Source organism: Diaporthe citri (genome assembly GCF_014595645.1).
Source record: "Diaporthe citri strain NFHF-8-4 chromosome Unknown scaffold_1, whole genome shotgun sequence".
In the NCBI taxonomy this organism is placed as follows: Eukaryota; Fungi; Ascomycota; class Sordariomycetes; order Diaporthales; family Diaporthaceae; genus Diaporthe; species Diaporthe citri.
The window spans coordinates 12,310,244-12,325,046 of record NW_025064846.1 but is presented as its reverse complement, the minus strand read 5'-3'; the positions used below and the strand labels follow the sequence as shown (position 1 = coordinate 12,325,046).

Here is a 14,803-nt window from a genome sequence, read left to right as displayed (position 1 = left end):
TGCATTATCACCACTATTGCTCGTTATGGCAGTGTTTCAACTTGCAATGTTCCATCTGGGACGTACAGTAGACTCAAAACTTATTAACTTGATCGAATTATAAGACTACGACCGTCATGATGCATTCCATGAAAGCCGGTAGCACAACAGTGACCTCATAAGAGCCTCCTCCTATACGTCAACTTGAGCGACCTTTGGAAGAGTGCTGTGCTTCTCACCTGCGCAGATACTTTGGTCTTTTCGTGGTGACTTGAATTGGGAGGGTCTTGGAGTTCGAAGGTTGTCAACTGGTCCCATGTCAGTGTCACATTTGGACGTTGCGGCAGTCAATGTGAGACTGATCAGCATGTTGCAGAGCACTTATGCACGTCTGTTTCTCGTTGGCGCACCCGAGCTGAAATTGGCGTTGACCGGTCAAGTCAAGTCAAGCGGGATGTCTCGGGTTGTACTAGGCGTATTGCAGCACCCAGCACTGGGAAGTTGCCCCTCTTTGATACACACACGCCCTTGCCTACCAAAGTACCATCACCTAGTACCTACCAGTTGGCCATTCACAATCACAACACATATGGCCTGTGCGACCATGTCGATCCTTCCCTCATCGGACAGATGGTGGTGGCGATCGGGCCAGGCCGAGCGGCAGGCTCCCGACCGACCTCATCAATGGCGGGACTGTGCATATGCTGACACAGTGTTGGTCTGTGTGGTGGATGCAAAAGGGTCCGAAAGAAATAGACGCATTAGATTGGTTGCGTAGATGATACTTGAAGAGGAGAAAGACAGCAGACAGGCTCCGTCTCGTTCAGACGCTTGTGTAGGCCTACCCTGTAGGGTGGCTCCTTCCACTACCGCATCTGCAACTGCCAACGCCTTAATTGCATACGATCCTGCCTCCTAGTACAACCTGGGGTACCTGTGTTTCCCAACCCCGGCCAGGCAATAACTATTAACGACAGCTTTATCCGCGATCGACTCCACTCTACTTCTGTGTCTCTCTCCACCCACGACAAACAACCCAACCGTAACGTAACTGTTCACCAAATGGCGTCCGAAACTTTCGACTTCGTCGTCGTCGGCGGAGGCTTGTCGGGCTTGGTTCTGGCTTCACGTCTTTCAGAAAACCGAGACTGCACTGTCTTGGTGATCGAGTCGGGCAAGGACCTCAGAGATGACCCCAGGGTGAAGATACCCGCCATGTGGGCCATGCTATTGGACGATCCCGACGCGACCTGGCAACTCAAGACCGTACCTCAGGTATGTCATTTTCTGGTGGCTTATTTACTAACCACATGTGCGCGCTCAAGTCATGCTGATGACTGGTCTTCTCTGTCAGGTAGCACTTGGGGGTCGCGAGATCACCCTCTCCCAGGGCCGCACTGTTGGAGGCTCGAGTGCCCTGAACGGCCTTTCGTTCAGTGCCACTTCCAAGGCCAACGTCGATGCGTGGGAAAGCCTTGGAAACACCGGCTGGGGCTGGGACGATTTCACCGCGTCCATGGACAAGTCGTACAAGAATGGACCACTCCAGCTGGCTGTCCCGGACGAGGACACCAAGTGGCCGCAAGTCTGGAGGGACACTTTGAGCAGTCTCGGCTTTTCCACCTCCAACGAAGCTTTCTCAGGACACGTCTCTGGTGCTCTTACCGTTCCAGACACTATTTCTGCTTCAAAGGAGAGGAGCTTCTCTGGTAATGCGTACTTTGGCTCCGCGAATGACCGGCCCAATGTTACTATCTGGACACAAACAACCGTCGGGAAAGTTCTCTTTGAAGCTCCCGATAATGGCCCTCCGTCAGACACCACTATCGCAACTGGTGTCGAGTACACCACTGTTGACGGGCAGACCAAGACGGTGAAAGCTGTCAAGGAAGTCGTACTCACAGCAGGCTCGATCAATTCACCCAGAATCCTCGAGCTCTCGGGGGTGGGCGACAAGACTCGTCTGGAAAAGCTTGGGATCAAGGTTCATATTGACAACCCGTTTGTCGGAGAGAATCTCCAGAACCACCCCATGTGTGGAGTGAACTTCGAGGTTCTCGGGGGCGAGGAAGGGTTCGAGACCATGGACAAGATTGCCCGTCAAGATGCAGAAGCTGTTGCGGCCGCTATGGATGACTACACCAAGCGACAGCGTGGTCCTTTGTCCAGGAGTGGTGCAAACTACGCGGCCCATCTCCCGTTTCCAGGCATCGGCGACACCACCGGAGCCGAGAACCTCAGCAAGATCCTCCAGATTCCCGTGCCCGGCGATTCCTCCAAGAACACGGCACCGCCATTCGCCAAAGCCCACGAGTCGTTCGTACACTCCGTTCTCAAGTCGCCCAGCGAGGCTTCTGGCTGCTACCTCTCCGCCGCAGCCTTCGCGGGCTTCAACCCCGATGGTTCGAGGGCCTCGGTAACCCAGTTCCCCGGAGACAAGAGTTATTTCACCATCGTGCTTTTGCTAGCCCACCCTCTATCCAGGGGCTCGGTACACATCAAGTCAGCCACTCCGTCCGTCTCGCCGGCCCATCTCGCCCTTGATCCTGCATACCTCACCCACCCCCTCGACATCGAGGTGCTGGCAAGCCACCTGCAATACGCAGCAGCCACCATCGCGACCACGGAGCCACTCGCGAGCCACCTGAAGCCCGACGGGGAACACAACCCGGGAGCCCCAGACGTCGGAAGCTTCAGAGACCTGGACAACGTCAAGAAGTACGTGCGTGAGACCGTGGTCGGCGCTCAGCACTGGACGGGCACGTGTTCCATGATGTCGCGGGACATGGGCGGCGTGGTCGACCCAAAGCTGCGCCTCTACGGCTGCCGCAACCTGCGCGTCTGCGACGCGAGCGTCATCCCCATCACCCCGCGTACGAACCCCCAGGCTACCGTCTATGGCATTGCGGAGCGGGCGGCGGACATCATCAAGGCGGAGTACTCGGTGGGTGAGTGAAATCTTGCATATTTTGCCCATGGACTTGAGGAGGAATTTGGTCGTAAGAACCAAAAGGACATGTGGTCGGGTAGAGAAAGTTGGCAAAATGAATCGTAGGGGAAACTTGAAGTCTAAAAGATAGTTCGTGGCTATCAGGCGAGGATAGCCCCCAAATTTATTACTGCAGTCTTCAATCAAGTGTACCATCAATGTGCCTTTACACGATAAACGGGTCAACCCATCCCTTGTCAATCATTTCCCGAAGGATTTATTGGGGCACGCGCTGTACGGAGTAACACGCACTCAGTCACCAACAGCTGCAGGCTAAGCCTGCTGCGGTGTATCTACTGTAGGACCGATCCACCCCGAGTGTCCGGCGGCTAACTTGCGGGCCCGTCAGTGAGCTTAATGCAATTGGTCTTGGAACATGGCGCGGATGGCGGATGGCACTTTCCATCTAGCCGCGGGAGCAAGGTATGCGTCGGATCACCTGGCGCTGCCTCTTGTAGGACCAGATATGCTTCGGAATGTCGTTTCCTCCCGTGTCGGTGAAAAGGCCGTGCTCGAAGTTAAGCGGGTTGATAATATGATGCTGCAGCAATCACAAACGCTGCTTTGGTAGTCCCCAAGGACGACTCGGTTGCCGGAGAATCCGTTTTCGATCAGAATTTGGTTCCACTGGTTCTCATTCATCGCCGGACTCCATCGACGCCCACTGCTCACTGCAAGACTACCACCCGGGAAAGTGACCGAATATAAAATTTGTCGCTGCCTGTGCGCGAAGAGTAGTAGTCGCCGGGAAGAGAAGATGGCCGCCAGATCTCAGTAGCGAGCCAATATTTGCCAAAGTCTTTGCCAGACTCGCAGTAGCATGCAATAGACTTCCGGCAGTCACCACATCGTAAGCTCCAAGATCGAAACCTCGGCTTTGGACTTCTTGCTCGAGACCCAGTGTCTTGGAGAGAACACGATTTTCAAGTTTGATAAATCGATTGCGGGCGTTCTCAAAAAGGAGGACGAGATATCAGTGTACGTATAGTCTCGAAGATTCTGCCCTGCCATTTCGTTTTTCGGTTTCGGCCAGAGCAGCAAGCACGTAGGCTGTCATCTAACCCGTCGCTTCCTCGACTTCGATAACCAATGACACATGATATAATCTTTAATATTATATAAAATGGGGTTGTAATATTTTTTCTTTTATTAAATTAGGTGTATAGTGATGTTGATGAGGTTATCCTTGATGATCTTGGTGCATATTCCGTATTCACAGCTAAATTTTAGTGTAGGGGGGGATAGCTGACGGGCAACACTTCGTTTTCCACACACAGCAGTTACAGGGGCTCTGGGCCCCACTCATGCCCGCTACGTATCTACCCGCAAGCCTGCGTTTACCTACAAGTAATGGGCAGACCGCACGCCGGCTGATCGTGATATGCTCGGCATGGTCACCGGTGAATAAGTGCAAGCGGGCCTCACGTCACCAGGGATGTTGCTCTCAATACATCATGTCTTGTCGACGCCCCGCGACTAGCCTTCTGAACCGTCTCTCCAGGCCGATCGGCAGATCCCCGCCTCAACGGAGGACGCGCCTGGCCTCCAACGGGTCGCCGTCGACGCGGATGGTCTCTTCATTACGCAAGCAGAATTCGCTCCCAGCGGCCTACTATCGCGGCGGAACCTCTCGGGCAGTCTTTTTCCGACAGGAAGATCTCCCGGAAAATAAAGATGAATGGGCCCAACCATTCCTCGGCGTGATCGGGAGCCCAGACCCCAACGGCCGACAGCTGGATGGCATGGGCGGCGGCATCTCCAGCCTGTCCAAGATCTGCGTGGTCGGGCGCTCCCCGCGCGAAGACGCAGACGTCGACTACACCTTCGTCTCGCTGGGGGTCAAGAACACACACGTTGACTACTCCAGCAACTGCGGCAACATGTCCTCGGCCGTGGGGCCGTTCGCGGTCGACAGCGGGATGGTGGAGGCGCCGCAGGGTGTCGAGTGCGAGGACTTCACGGTGCGCATCCACAACACGAACACGGGCAAGATCATCCACGCCAAGTTCCCAGTCGCCGACGGTGAGGCGGTGGCCGAAGGCGACTTCTCTATCGACGGGGTATCTGGCACCGCGGCACCCATCCGCCTCGACTTCGTCAGGCCGGCGGGCTCGCGGACGGGGAAGCTGCTCCCGACCGGCAGCGTGACGGATACTTTCGAGGGCGTCGGGACCACGTGCATCGACGTTGCTAATCCTTGCTGCTTCGTGCTTGCCTCGGACCTCGGTGTGGGCGGGCGGCTGACGCCACAGCAGATCGAGGACCATCCGACGCTCACTGACACCATGGACAAGATCCGGCGGCAGGTTGGTGTGCGGATGGGGTTGGCGGCTTCGCCTGAGGAGGTGCCTGGCAGTGTCCCTAAGATCGCCATCGTCTCTCCCAATGCAGACTCGGGTGAGAGTGTAGTCGCCCGAGCAATGTCTGTTGGCCAACCCCACAAGGCCATCCCCGTCACGGTCGCGCTTGCCCTCGCAGCAGCCTCCAAGCTTCCCGGCAGCACCGTCTCCCAATGCATGAGCGCAGAGCCGGGGGAGGCAGGACTGGTCATACACCACGCAAGCGGCACGTTGCATGTCGACGCAAAGTACGATGGAGCAGGTGGGCTTGAGAGGGCGACTGTTTTTAGGACGGCGAGGCGACTGATGGAGGGGAGGATATACTGGAAGTAGTCATTTTACATTAGTCTGTAGCTTACAATACATCAAGCTTACAGGATAGGAACGTATTGGATGAATGTTGTGGTGTTCTTCTTAGCTCCACATGATCTCGTCTTCTTGGGAGTGTATTGTTACTATTACAGTCCGCTATATAGGTGATAGCCACGGTAATGTTCTCGGCATTACAACGTCCCTCTTTTGTGGTGTTTTGGCGCAATAGGCTTTCTTGTGCCGTGATAGTTACACAAACACCTCAATACATAGATCATGTTCCAAGTTGAATCTCTGTCTGAGCAATTCCAAGGCAAAATATCACGAAGGGCACCATGAAGCTTCCCATTGCAAATCCACTCTGAATATCGCCACGTACTATTGACCATGCCACAGAAAATACCAGGGCACAGAAAAAGCCAACAAGCCCACAGGCGAACAAAGCCACCCAGTCAACTCCCTCGGTGAATTGCACTCCCCATCCCACAGCACTACCCTTCACGGGACAGGGCTCTAGTTTAGCACGGAGCTTCTTGGGAATCCTCCTGTACATGGCTGGTTCGACATCCGCGTGATTGGGATGTTGGAACATGTGCATGAGCAGATTTGGACCGATCGGTGGGTCATCGGCGGGCAGGGGAGTGTAACTGTAGTTCTGCTTTGCCTCGTCCTCTCCATCTCGATCTGGCACAGATGGTTTCTCGCGAATATCGACAAACTCCTTTCTGTACAGCTCGAACTAGTGCGATAGCCAGTTAGTGTCTCTGGGTGTGATCTAATTTATCCTTTGAGCATTGCCACATCATTTTGGGACTCCTGGCGGAGCTTGGTCAAGAGTGCTGTCACAGAATGCAACAGCAACGGATAGAGCAAGACCTAAAGAAATTTCCTACCTTGACAAAATCGATGGAAGTAATTCGGCGAAGCCTTCCAAAGGAATTCCACGGCCTGGACTTACGAGCGACGGCATATTGTTCTCGCAATGACCAAAAGAAATCCTGGTCTGAGTGTAGCTTGCACGTCTCCAATTGGTGAAGTTTCCTTGCCCATCGCATGAAGGGAAGACACAGTAAAACAAACGTGTGGTCTGCCCGTAAGTTTGCTGTCCCTGCCCGACAGCAATTGAGCTCCATGTCATTTGCGCGCCGCCTGGTCCATGGAAGCCGCAGGTCTTTCTGGCGGCCATGAAACATTTGTTTCCATAGACTCAACAGACCACCAAAGGCCTTGTTGCGGTTGGCGTTGTCTGGTGTGCCCGGAGGATCAAAGTCTCCGGGCTGTAAGGTGACGGGGTATTCTCCGAAGTAGCTCACAAGGAGCTTTTCGAAATTCTTCGGAGAGTCGGGCTGGACCTCTCGGAAGTCATCATATAATCTACGGCCGCATCTCTTCAATCAAGAAGAGAATCATTAGCATTTTCTCGGAGCATGATAGTAATGGAGTGCCATGATGAAATGCATCAAGGGTAGAAAAGACAGGTACAAAGTGAGATTCGTCGAACTGACACATGTGTATCGCAACCTAGTATATCCTGGTGCCAGAGAAGGCTCGTAGAGCGATAAGACTGTGTTCCCGATGAAGGTGCTCAATGAACCTGAAAGTCGATAAAAAATACCGTTGTCCCTTGAATTCGAAAGATTGAGCAGTAGCTTGATATTTGCCTGAAGGGAGAAAATTGGACCTTTGTCGAATAAAATCTCTTCAGCTTCCTCGTACAACAAGTCGTCATCTGTTGGCCCATCGCCGTCTTCATGAGCTTCTGAGTTAGGACCATCGATGTCTGAGAGGCTCTTCATGGTATCCTTTTCTGCCGAATTGCCCAAATCCAAAGACTGAGCCTTCCGTATCTTGCGCGCAACCTGGAGTCGTGATTTGCGAACCAATCGGGCAGCAGCGTGGCAGAGCCGACTATCTGACATCTTGGAGGCTTCCATTCCACGACTCATAAGTGCCACATCTTTGGCATAGCGCTGGAGAAGCCTCTCGATGACATGGATGCACATTTCCTCTGTGTCGCAACGTTCAACAAGTTGTGGCCAGAGACAGCCCAGACTCTGATATGTCATGATGTTGCGAGTAAATGCTTCCACCGCCCCTCGATCAGCTAGGGTTGTGGCCGAAGAGATCGTGCTAAAAGCAGTCTCGATATCCGTCGTATATGTATCAACAGTTTCAGGGCGCTCACCCTGTTGGTTCGATTGATCTTTCACGTCTAAAAGGTCTCTCATCAGATCACGAGGCTGTGGCGATGCTCCTTGATGAGTATCCGGAGTATTCGATATCGGCTCATCAGTTGGATCTGCCCTTTCTGGAGTCTCGGCATGGACCTGCCGCTCGCCTTTTGCGGCCGCTGTGGTGATAGGGCCATTGGATTCCTTTCTAGACTGCGCAGTGATGGGTTCCTTCTCATCAGGGAAGCCGCCAGGATGGCCACAGGTGGTGCAGGAAGGAGTAGTGGAGGATAGCATAGCACCAGCTCCGCAGTAACAGCAGTTCCAAACAGTCACCGTGGATCTTTTCTTTCCGCCAACTGACACAGGTACGCCGTACACATGGCAAGAAGTACATGGCATTGCTTCAGCTCTCTGACGGCCTGTTGCAGCTTATTCAAGAGCGGTCAACTGGGTGTGAATACAATCCAGGTAACATGGAATTGGTCGTGATGTTGATGTCACCGCCAGCCATCGTGTTGAAAGAGGGGCTTCTTGTGTAACGCACCGGTCACGAGGACAGCCTGCTGTTTCTGCACGTTCAGGTGCATGATTCTAATCCCAAACCAGGAAAGGCGTCTGGGGTTGCTCTACATGATGCCAGCCGGGCCGAAGATGGAGTCGTAACCAATTCCATAGTATTTCAGGCTGCACTTTGCAACCGGTGTTCAAGTATCTCTCTATAGATCATGACTACTGTGAATTCAAGCACAGTGCCAGCCAGGTACTATAGGGGTTGTTTATGTATTGTTGACGTGTCACTGGAAACGCGGATTTTATCTCTCGTGCAAGGGTATTAAACACATATTTTGGGATGAGATGAACAGGGTCAGATAAGTAACTCGAGATTCACTTTATTGTAGGAAGCATATTACTTGTAGGTAAGTCTCGTGCGTCGCCATACCTATGGTATCGTTGAATACGCGTTTAGGGCCAGCTGACCACCCAGGTGAGCGTACAATACGTTGCTTCCTCCAGGAATATCCCCCTTCTTGATCATGTCCATCATACCCGCCAGGCTCTTGCCCTCGTACACGGGGTCTGTAATGAAGGCCTCCGTGCTGGCACCGAACTTGATGGCCTCGATGGTCTGCTCATCCGGAATACCGTAGGTGCCAGCATGATACCTGTCCACCAGCTCGACATCCTTCTCCGTGATGTCATCTTCGGACAGACCGATCTTTTCGGCGGTGAACTTGGCGATCCTCAGAACCTGGTCAAAAGTCTGCTTCACCTTGGCACTCGCGTCGATGCCGATGACCCTCCTGGGCTTACCCCCGTTTTTTTGCGCCAGCTTGAACCCAGCGATCATGCCAGCAAATGTGCTCCCAGTGACGGCGCACACGAGGACAGTATCAAAGAAGACGCCGAGTTCTGCTTCCTGCTGTTCCACCTCGAATGCCCATCTCGCAAAGCCCAGCCCCCCAAAGGGGTGATCACTTGCGCCCGCCGGAATGTAATACGGCTTCTGCCCCTTGCTCTCCAGGTCCTTGGTGAGGTTCGCCAGGGTGGTCTTGTGCTCGATGCCAAAGCCGCTCGGGTCCAGGTGGACGTCCCCACCCATGAGCCGGCTCAGCTGCAGGTTGCCGACCTTCTCGTAGCCGGGGTCCGTCCAGTCGACCCAGTGCTCCTGCACGGTGGCCGCCTTGAGCCCGCTGGCGACGGCGACGGCTGTGACGGCGCGGGTGTGGTTGGACTGGACGCCGCCAATGGAGACGAGCGTGTCGGCGCCTTCCGAAATGGCCTGTGGGACCAGGTACTCCAGCTTGCGGACCTTGTTGCCGCCGTACGCCAGGCCTGAGTTAACATCTTCACGCTTGGCGTAGACGTTCACTTTGCCGCCGAGGGCTTGTGAGATCTTGGGGAGGGCCTGGATTGGTGATGGCCCGAATGTGAGGCTGGACCTGGGGATGGAGGCGAACGGCTCCGGGAGTGTGACGGCGGTGGACATGTTCACGGTATTCCGCTGTCTGGTAACTGGAAATTGGTGTGGTGACGAAGGACCGGGTTCATCAAAAGTGTTCACGATGAGTGACTCGGTGTACAATTGTCTGGTTATGTACGCGACATGTCTTTCGAAACGCACCTCCTCCGATCCGGCATCGGTCCGGATGATTGCGGCCGGGGACACGTCCGTGGCATTTCGGGCCCATGCTCAGCCACTTTTGCAGTATCGGAATCCGGTTTGAACAATTTTTATGAGACATTGTACAGGACACCTATCAATTCAACATGCATCAGTTTCCCGCGGGGAACTGAACGGACTGAGCCCACGCCATCCTTCTTCCCCGCCCGCCGGCCGCGGAACTCCACCTTTATCGGATAACACGATGCAGTGACATGCATATCTCGACCCATTGTGATGTCTTGGCAGTGGCAGTGGCTCTTCGATTCCGTAGACAATCGAAACAGTAATTAATACCCCGAGAATACAGCTGACTATTGGCTTGCTTCCTGGCTACTGCTGTGACAAATCCACTTTACTCCACCAGAACTCGCTTTCTTTTCTCGCCCACTGGTCGTCTACAAACTTGGCCGTCGTGCCCAGACCACCGCCTATCAGCTCCTCGTTCCCCAGCCCAAATGCCAACGACTTCGGTGTCTCTTTATTGTATGGCTCCCATCTTGGCTTGGCTATTCCGGCATTCGGGTCACCCTTGGTGATGAAGTTGGTGACATATGAGTTGATCGTCTTGGCCAGCGCGGCCTGGTTCTCGCTCACTGCCACGACTTTGGGATCGCAGACCTCGTACCTCATGTTGTCAGCGTGCTGCGCGCCGTTGAGAACTGTCGATATCGCAGCCCACTGGTACAGGTAGACCGGGACATCCACGCTCGCGAACTCTGCAGTTTGCCGGGCAGGGGCCACGTATGCGTAGTGACCGTAGGCCGCTTCTATTCGCTTGTACTGGGCACCCACTCCGTCCCGTTCCTCCTTCCATGGGGACCGAGGGACCTTTGCAGGGTCTGGGTAGAGCCCATCAATGGTGTTGAGGTCCTCCTCGGACAGCAGTGGCAACAAGTCACGGAAGAAACCCGTGAATTGCTCTGATTTGCTCATGGCCTTGTCCACGTAGAGACTGCCTTCGTTCCTCTGGAAACCTGTCATGATGGGAACCTTGTGCCACTTTCCTTGCCGCCATGTTTCCAAAGGCGGCCTTTTGATGATTTCCCCATCAATGACTGGCTGGAATGCCCACTTCAGGCTGGGGTTGTATGCACCAAAGACTGTGTTTTGTGCGTCCTGAATCTTTTCCGATGGCAGCGATCGCAGGAAGGGGAAGATCTTGTCCTCGGGCAGGTCAGAAGGCACCCCTGCCGCAGCAAGGTAGTCCTTGAACTGTGCCTCGTGGACGGGGGCGTCATAGGGTCTGACAGCGCGAGAAGTCGGTGCACCGGACTCGATAATCACGCGGTTGTACAAAGGCTTCACGCCCTCCGTGTAGTGCATGAGGTGATGGCCGATGGAATGCGCACCAGCACTCAACCCAAAGAGCGTGACGTTGGTCGGGTCTCCCCCGAACGCCTTGATGTTCTCCTGCACCCACTCAAGCAGCAGAATCTGGTCCTTCAACCCGAGATTCAGCGCACCCTCCTTCGCGCTCAGTCCGCTCGGCAGAAATCCCAAGGATCCCACACGGTAGTTGAATGAAACGCACACAAAGGGATCCTCGGCCCAGCTCAGCATGGATGCCGTGTTGTGCATGCTTGCGGTTCCGCGGTTGAAGGCCCCGCCGTGGATGTAGACGGCGACCGGCAACAGCTTTCCATCTGGAGACGTGCTTCCGGACTGCCGGAAAACGTTGGCGGTCAGGCAGTCTTCACTGTAGACCAGTGGCGGTGCCGATGGGTCCGCCGTCAGCAGCGGCTTTCCCGGAGCTGCCGGTCCGTACTTTGACGCGTCGAGAACATTTTCAGGGCTCGGCGGGAGCTTCTTGGCCGGACGAAATCTCAGATCGCCAACTGGTGGCACAGCGTAAGGGATTCCCAGGAACGCTTCGACTGCGCGTGGACGGTGGGCGCTCTCGTCCTTGGGGTGGGTGATGCCAATGACTTTACCCTGCTGCGGCAGCTGAACTGTTGGGCGCGAAGAGTCGACTTGCAGGAACATGACGAAAGCTGGCGGTGCACACGTGATGCACTTGACGTCTGTCGATGCATCGTCGTCGTGAACTAGACCTACCTACCGGGACGTCGTCGTTTTCGGGCTAAATACCGAGTCGAGGCCGATAGACGCGATGTCGGAGTGTCGGAGCCGAACCGGCAGGAGACCGGCACCACCGGAACAACCGCTATCTCGGCTATCTGCACGATAGGTTTGTCCGCAAGGCCAGATAGCAAGTGCCGAACGGGGTTGGCCGTTATCCCCAGGCCCGAAGCCCTATCATGTGGCTCTCCAGGAACGCCCTGCTTATTCTCCGCACGACACCAATCACTTATGTAACGAGAACCTGGGGCCACACGGACAAGCATCCGAGTCACAATTGCTTCGCGGTCCTGCTGGTCCTTACCATGGACGGAACAGGGAGTCGGGAGAGTCATGACCGAGACGGTCACGTACCACGAGCCCTTTTGCGTAGATCATGGTTCCTTGATCAAAAGAGCAGTTCAAGGCAGTGCCATGCTGGACTGCCTAGGGACTCATCACAGCTCGTGAACAAAGTCGTGCGCTCGCAGACTGCCTTCAAAGCTGCAGGAATAATACAAAGATGCACTGGTAATATCACTTTTGAGCTCGTGCCTCGTTCCGCTATCACAACGCCTCTGAGATGGATGTTCAAGAGAAACCCTGCCGTCCAAGACCTATGTGGGTACCAATTTGATAACAAAGCCAGCTGACCATGCGGCCGGTAAGCCTCTGTGGCAATTCGTTGATAACAGCAGAGACTAAGAGTGATATTTACCGGATTCCTTTTCCTACATAGCAGATTTGCTGTCCTCTCAATACCATTGCGCCTCAACAGTTCTCTGCGTCCTCGATCATTCATCCTACCGCCAATTCCTCCATCATGGCGACCCAGGACGAGAAGGTGGCTCTCGAGAAGCAGCCTACCATCTCCAAAGGTGCCGATGACAATGTTTCCATCTCCCGCATCAAGTCCATCACGCAGGGAGAGATCATCGCGCTCGATGCCTCCGAGGTCTTCCTCCGCGAACACAATTATTCCGACGACTATCTCGCCGAGCTCCTAGCCGACGAGGACAGGAACAGACGTCTCGTCCGCAAGATCGACTTCATCGTCCTGCCCCTCCTCGCCGGCACGTATGTTCTGCAGTATATCGACAAGCAGGCCATGTCATATGCCGCCGTGTTCGACCTCTTCAGCAGCACCGGCATCAACCAAGAACAGTATGCGTGGTTCACCTCCATGTTCTATCTCGCCTACCTGGTCGCCGAGTACCCTTGGATGTGGGCAGCGCAAAAGACACGCATGGCCAAGATTGTGTCCGCGTGCGTGTTAGGCTGGGGAGGGATATTGATGATCACAGCGGCCTGCCACAACTTTGCCGGCTTCGGGACGTGCCGCTTTCTGTTGGGCATCTTTGAGGCTCCCATCACGACCTGCTTCATGATGATAGTCTCTATGTGGTAGGTGGTAAATAGACCCCAGACTCGGAGTGCATGGTGCTAATACTCCAAAGGTACACTCGCCCAGAACAGCCGTTCCGTGCCGGCGTCTTCTATTGCTGCAATGGAGTTGGCTCAATGATCGGCGGCATCTTGACCTACGGAATTGGACAGATCCAGGGCTTCCCAGTGTGGAAAGCCATCTTCCTCCTCTGCGGCGGCGTAACAGTCATCTGGGGCATCGTTCTGATGTTCTTCTTGCCCGACTCAATCCTAACAGCGAAGAGATTTACCCTCGAAGAAAAGGCTCTGCTCATCGCCCGCGGCCGACTTGCCAAGACGGGAATTCTCAACAAGACGGTGAAATGGACCCAAGTCGGCGAGGCCTTCATGGACCCACAGGTCTGGCTGCTGTTCCTCTTTGTGCTCTTCAACGAGGTCATCAACGGGGGCTACGCGAGTTTCGGAAAACTCATCGTCAAGGGCCTCGTCACGGATCCACTCAGGACAACTGCCCTCGGCATTCCGCAGGGCGCATTCCAGGTCGTCTGGATCCTCTCCGGCACGTGGATCGCCTCGCACTACAAGAACCAGCGGACCACGGTGATGGCGCTATACAACATACCCACCATCATCGGCGTCAGCCTGATCTGGAGGATGGACCGCTCAGACTACGCCAATAAGATCGGTGTCTTGATCGGGTATTACATCTCCGGCTCTTACGTCGCCTCGCTCGTCCTGGCGCTGCAGATGCCCTCTGCCAACCTGGGAGGATACACAAAGCGAACATCGTCGTCAGCGCTGGTCTTCTTGGCGTACTGTGCTGGGAATATCATCGGCCCACATGCATTCTTGCAACAGGAATCGCCCTACTACAGAACAGGCTGCATCGTGATCCTCGCCTGTGCTGTGGCGCAGGTGTGCGTTGCTCTTGGTTTGAGAATGATGCTGCAGATGAGGAATAAGAGGAGAGATGATGCCGCTGCGGCGACGCAAGCACAGGGAGGCGATGCCTTTGATGGTGCTGATGCAACGGATTTCGAGAATCCCGAGTTCCGCTACTTGCTATGAGCTCTACTCGGGTGAGAGCCTAATCGTCTTGCCTTATTTGTAGACGCATGATGTCGGGCTTGTGGCGGATGGGGATAGAAAACTTGAGTAATAGTCACCATCCTACCCTCTCTGATACACTTCCACAATACCTTCGGTTATCATTATTATGTGCATGTGTCATGATCCGGCAAGCAGCGCGAGCCTGAAATGTTCCCAGTAAGACGCCTAGATTGTACACCTCTAGACGAGCCAAGTTTTCATTCGTTCGTAATGACTTGTTCGAAGAGCAATGTGTGCTTTCTACTCGTCAAACATTACCCACGACATACTGTCCTCACTTGGAGAGTCCGTA

At 54.5% G+C, this 14,803-nt stretch overlaps 5 protein-coding genes across 5 annotated transcripts; 2 read left to right on the top strand and 3 right to left on the bottom strand.

Moving 5' to 3' along the window:
• Window positions 1-1,041: 1,041 nt before the first annotated feature.
• INS49_003219 (uncharacterized protein) lies at window positions 1,042-5,640 on the top strand (the record flags this gene model as incomplete). Its single annotated transcript, XM_043164014.1, has 5 exons — window positions 1,042-1,254; window positions 1,334-2,927; window positions 3,379-3,391; window positions 3,809-3,946; window positions 4,470-5,640. The coding sequence occupies 5 exons, from the start codon at window positions 1,042-1,044 to the stop codon at window positions 5,638-5,640; spliced, it is 3,129 nt and encodes a 1,042-aa protein (XP_043032520.1).
• Window positions 5,641-5,893: 253 nt separating this feature from the next.
• INS49_003218 (uncharacterized protein) lies at window positions 5,894-6,589 on the bottom strand (the record flags this gene model as incomplete). The annotated part of the gene is made up of 2 exons (XM_043164013.1): window positions 5,894-6,358; window positions 6,578-6,589. The coding sequence occupies 2 exons, from the start codon at window positions 6,587-6,589 to the stop codon at window positions 5,894-5,896; spliced, it is 477 nt and encodes a 158-aa protein (XP_043032519.1).
• Window positions 6,590-8,733: 2,144 nt separating this feature from the next.
• Window positions 8,734-9,780, bottom strand: INS49_003217 (uncharacterized protein; the record flags this gene model as incomplete). Its single annotated transcript, XM_043164012.1, has 1 exon — window positions 8,734-9,780. The coding sequence occupies one exon, from the start codon at window positions 9,778-9,780 to the stop codon at window positions 8,734-8,736; it is 1,047 nt and encodes a 348-aa protein (XP_043032518.1).
• Window positions 9,781-10,287: 507 nt separating this feature from the next.
• INS49_003216 (uncharacterized protein) lies at window positions 10,288-11,940 on the bottom strand (the record flags this gene model as incomplete). Its single annotated transcript, XM_043164011.1, has 1 exon — window positions 10,288-11,940. The coding sequence occupies one exon, from the start codon at window positions 11,938-11,940 to the stop codon at window positions 10,288-10,290; it is 1,653 nt and encodes a 550-aa protein (XP_043032517.1).
• An 898-nt stretch (window positions 11,941-12,838) lies between these two features.
• INS49_003215 (uncharacterized protein) lies at window positions 12,839-14,469 on the top strand (the record flags this gene model as incomplete). Its single annotated transcript, XM_043164010.1, has 2 exons — window positions 12,839-13,419; window positions 13,473-14,469. 2 exons carry the CDS (start codon window positions 12,839-12,841, stop codon window positions 14,467-14,469), a joined length of 1,578 nt encoding a protein of 525 aa, XP_043032516.1.
• Between the last annotated feature and the right edge of the window lie 334 nt (window positions 14,470-14,803).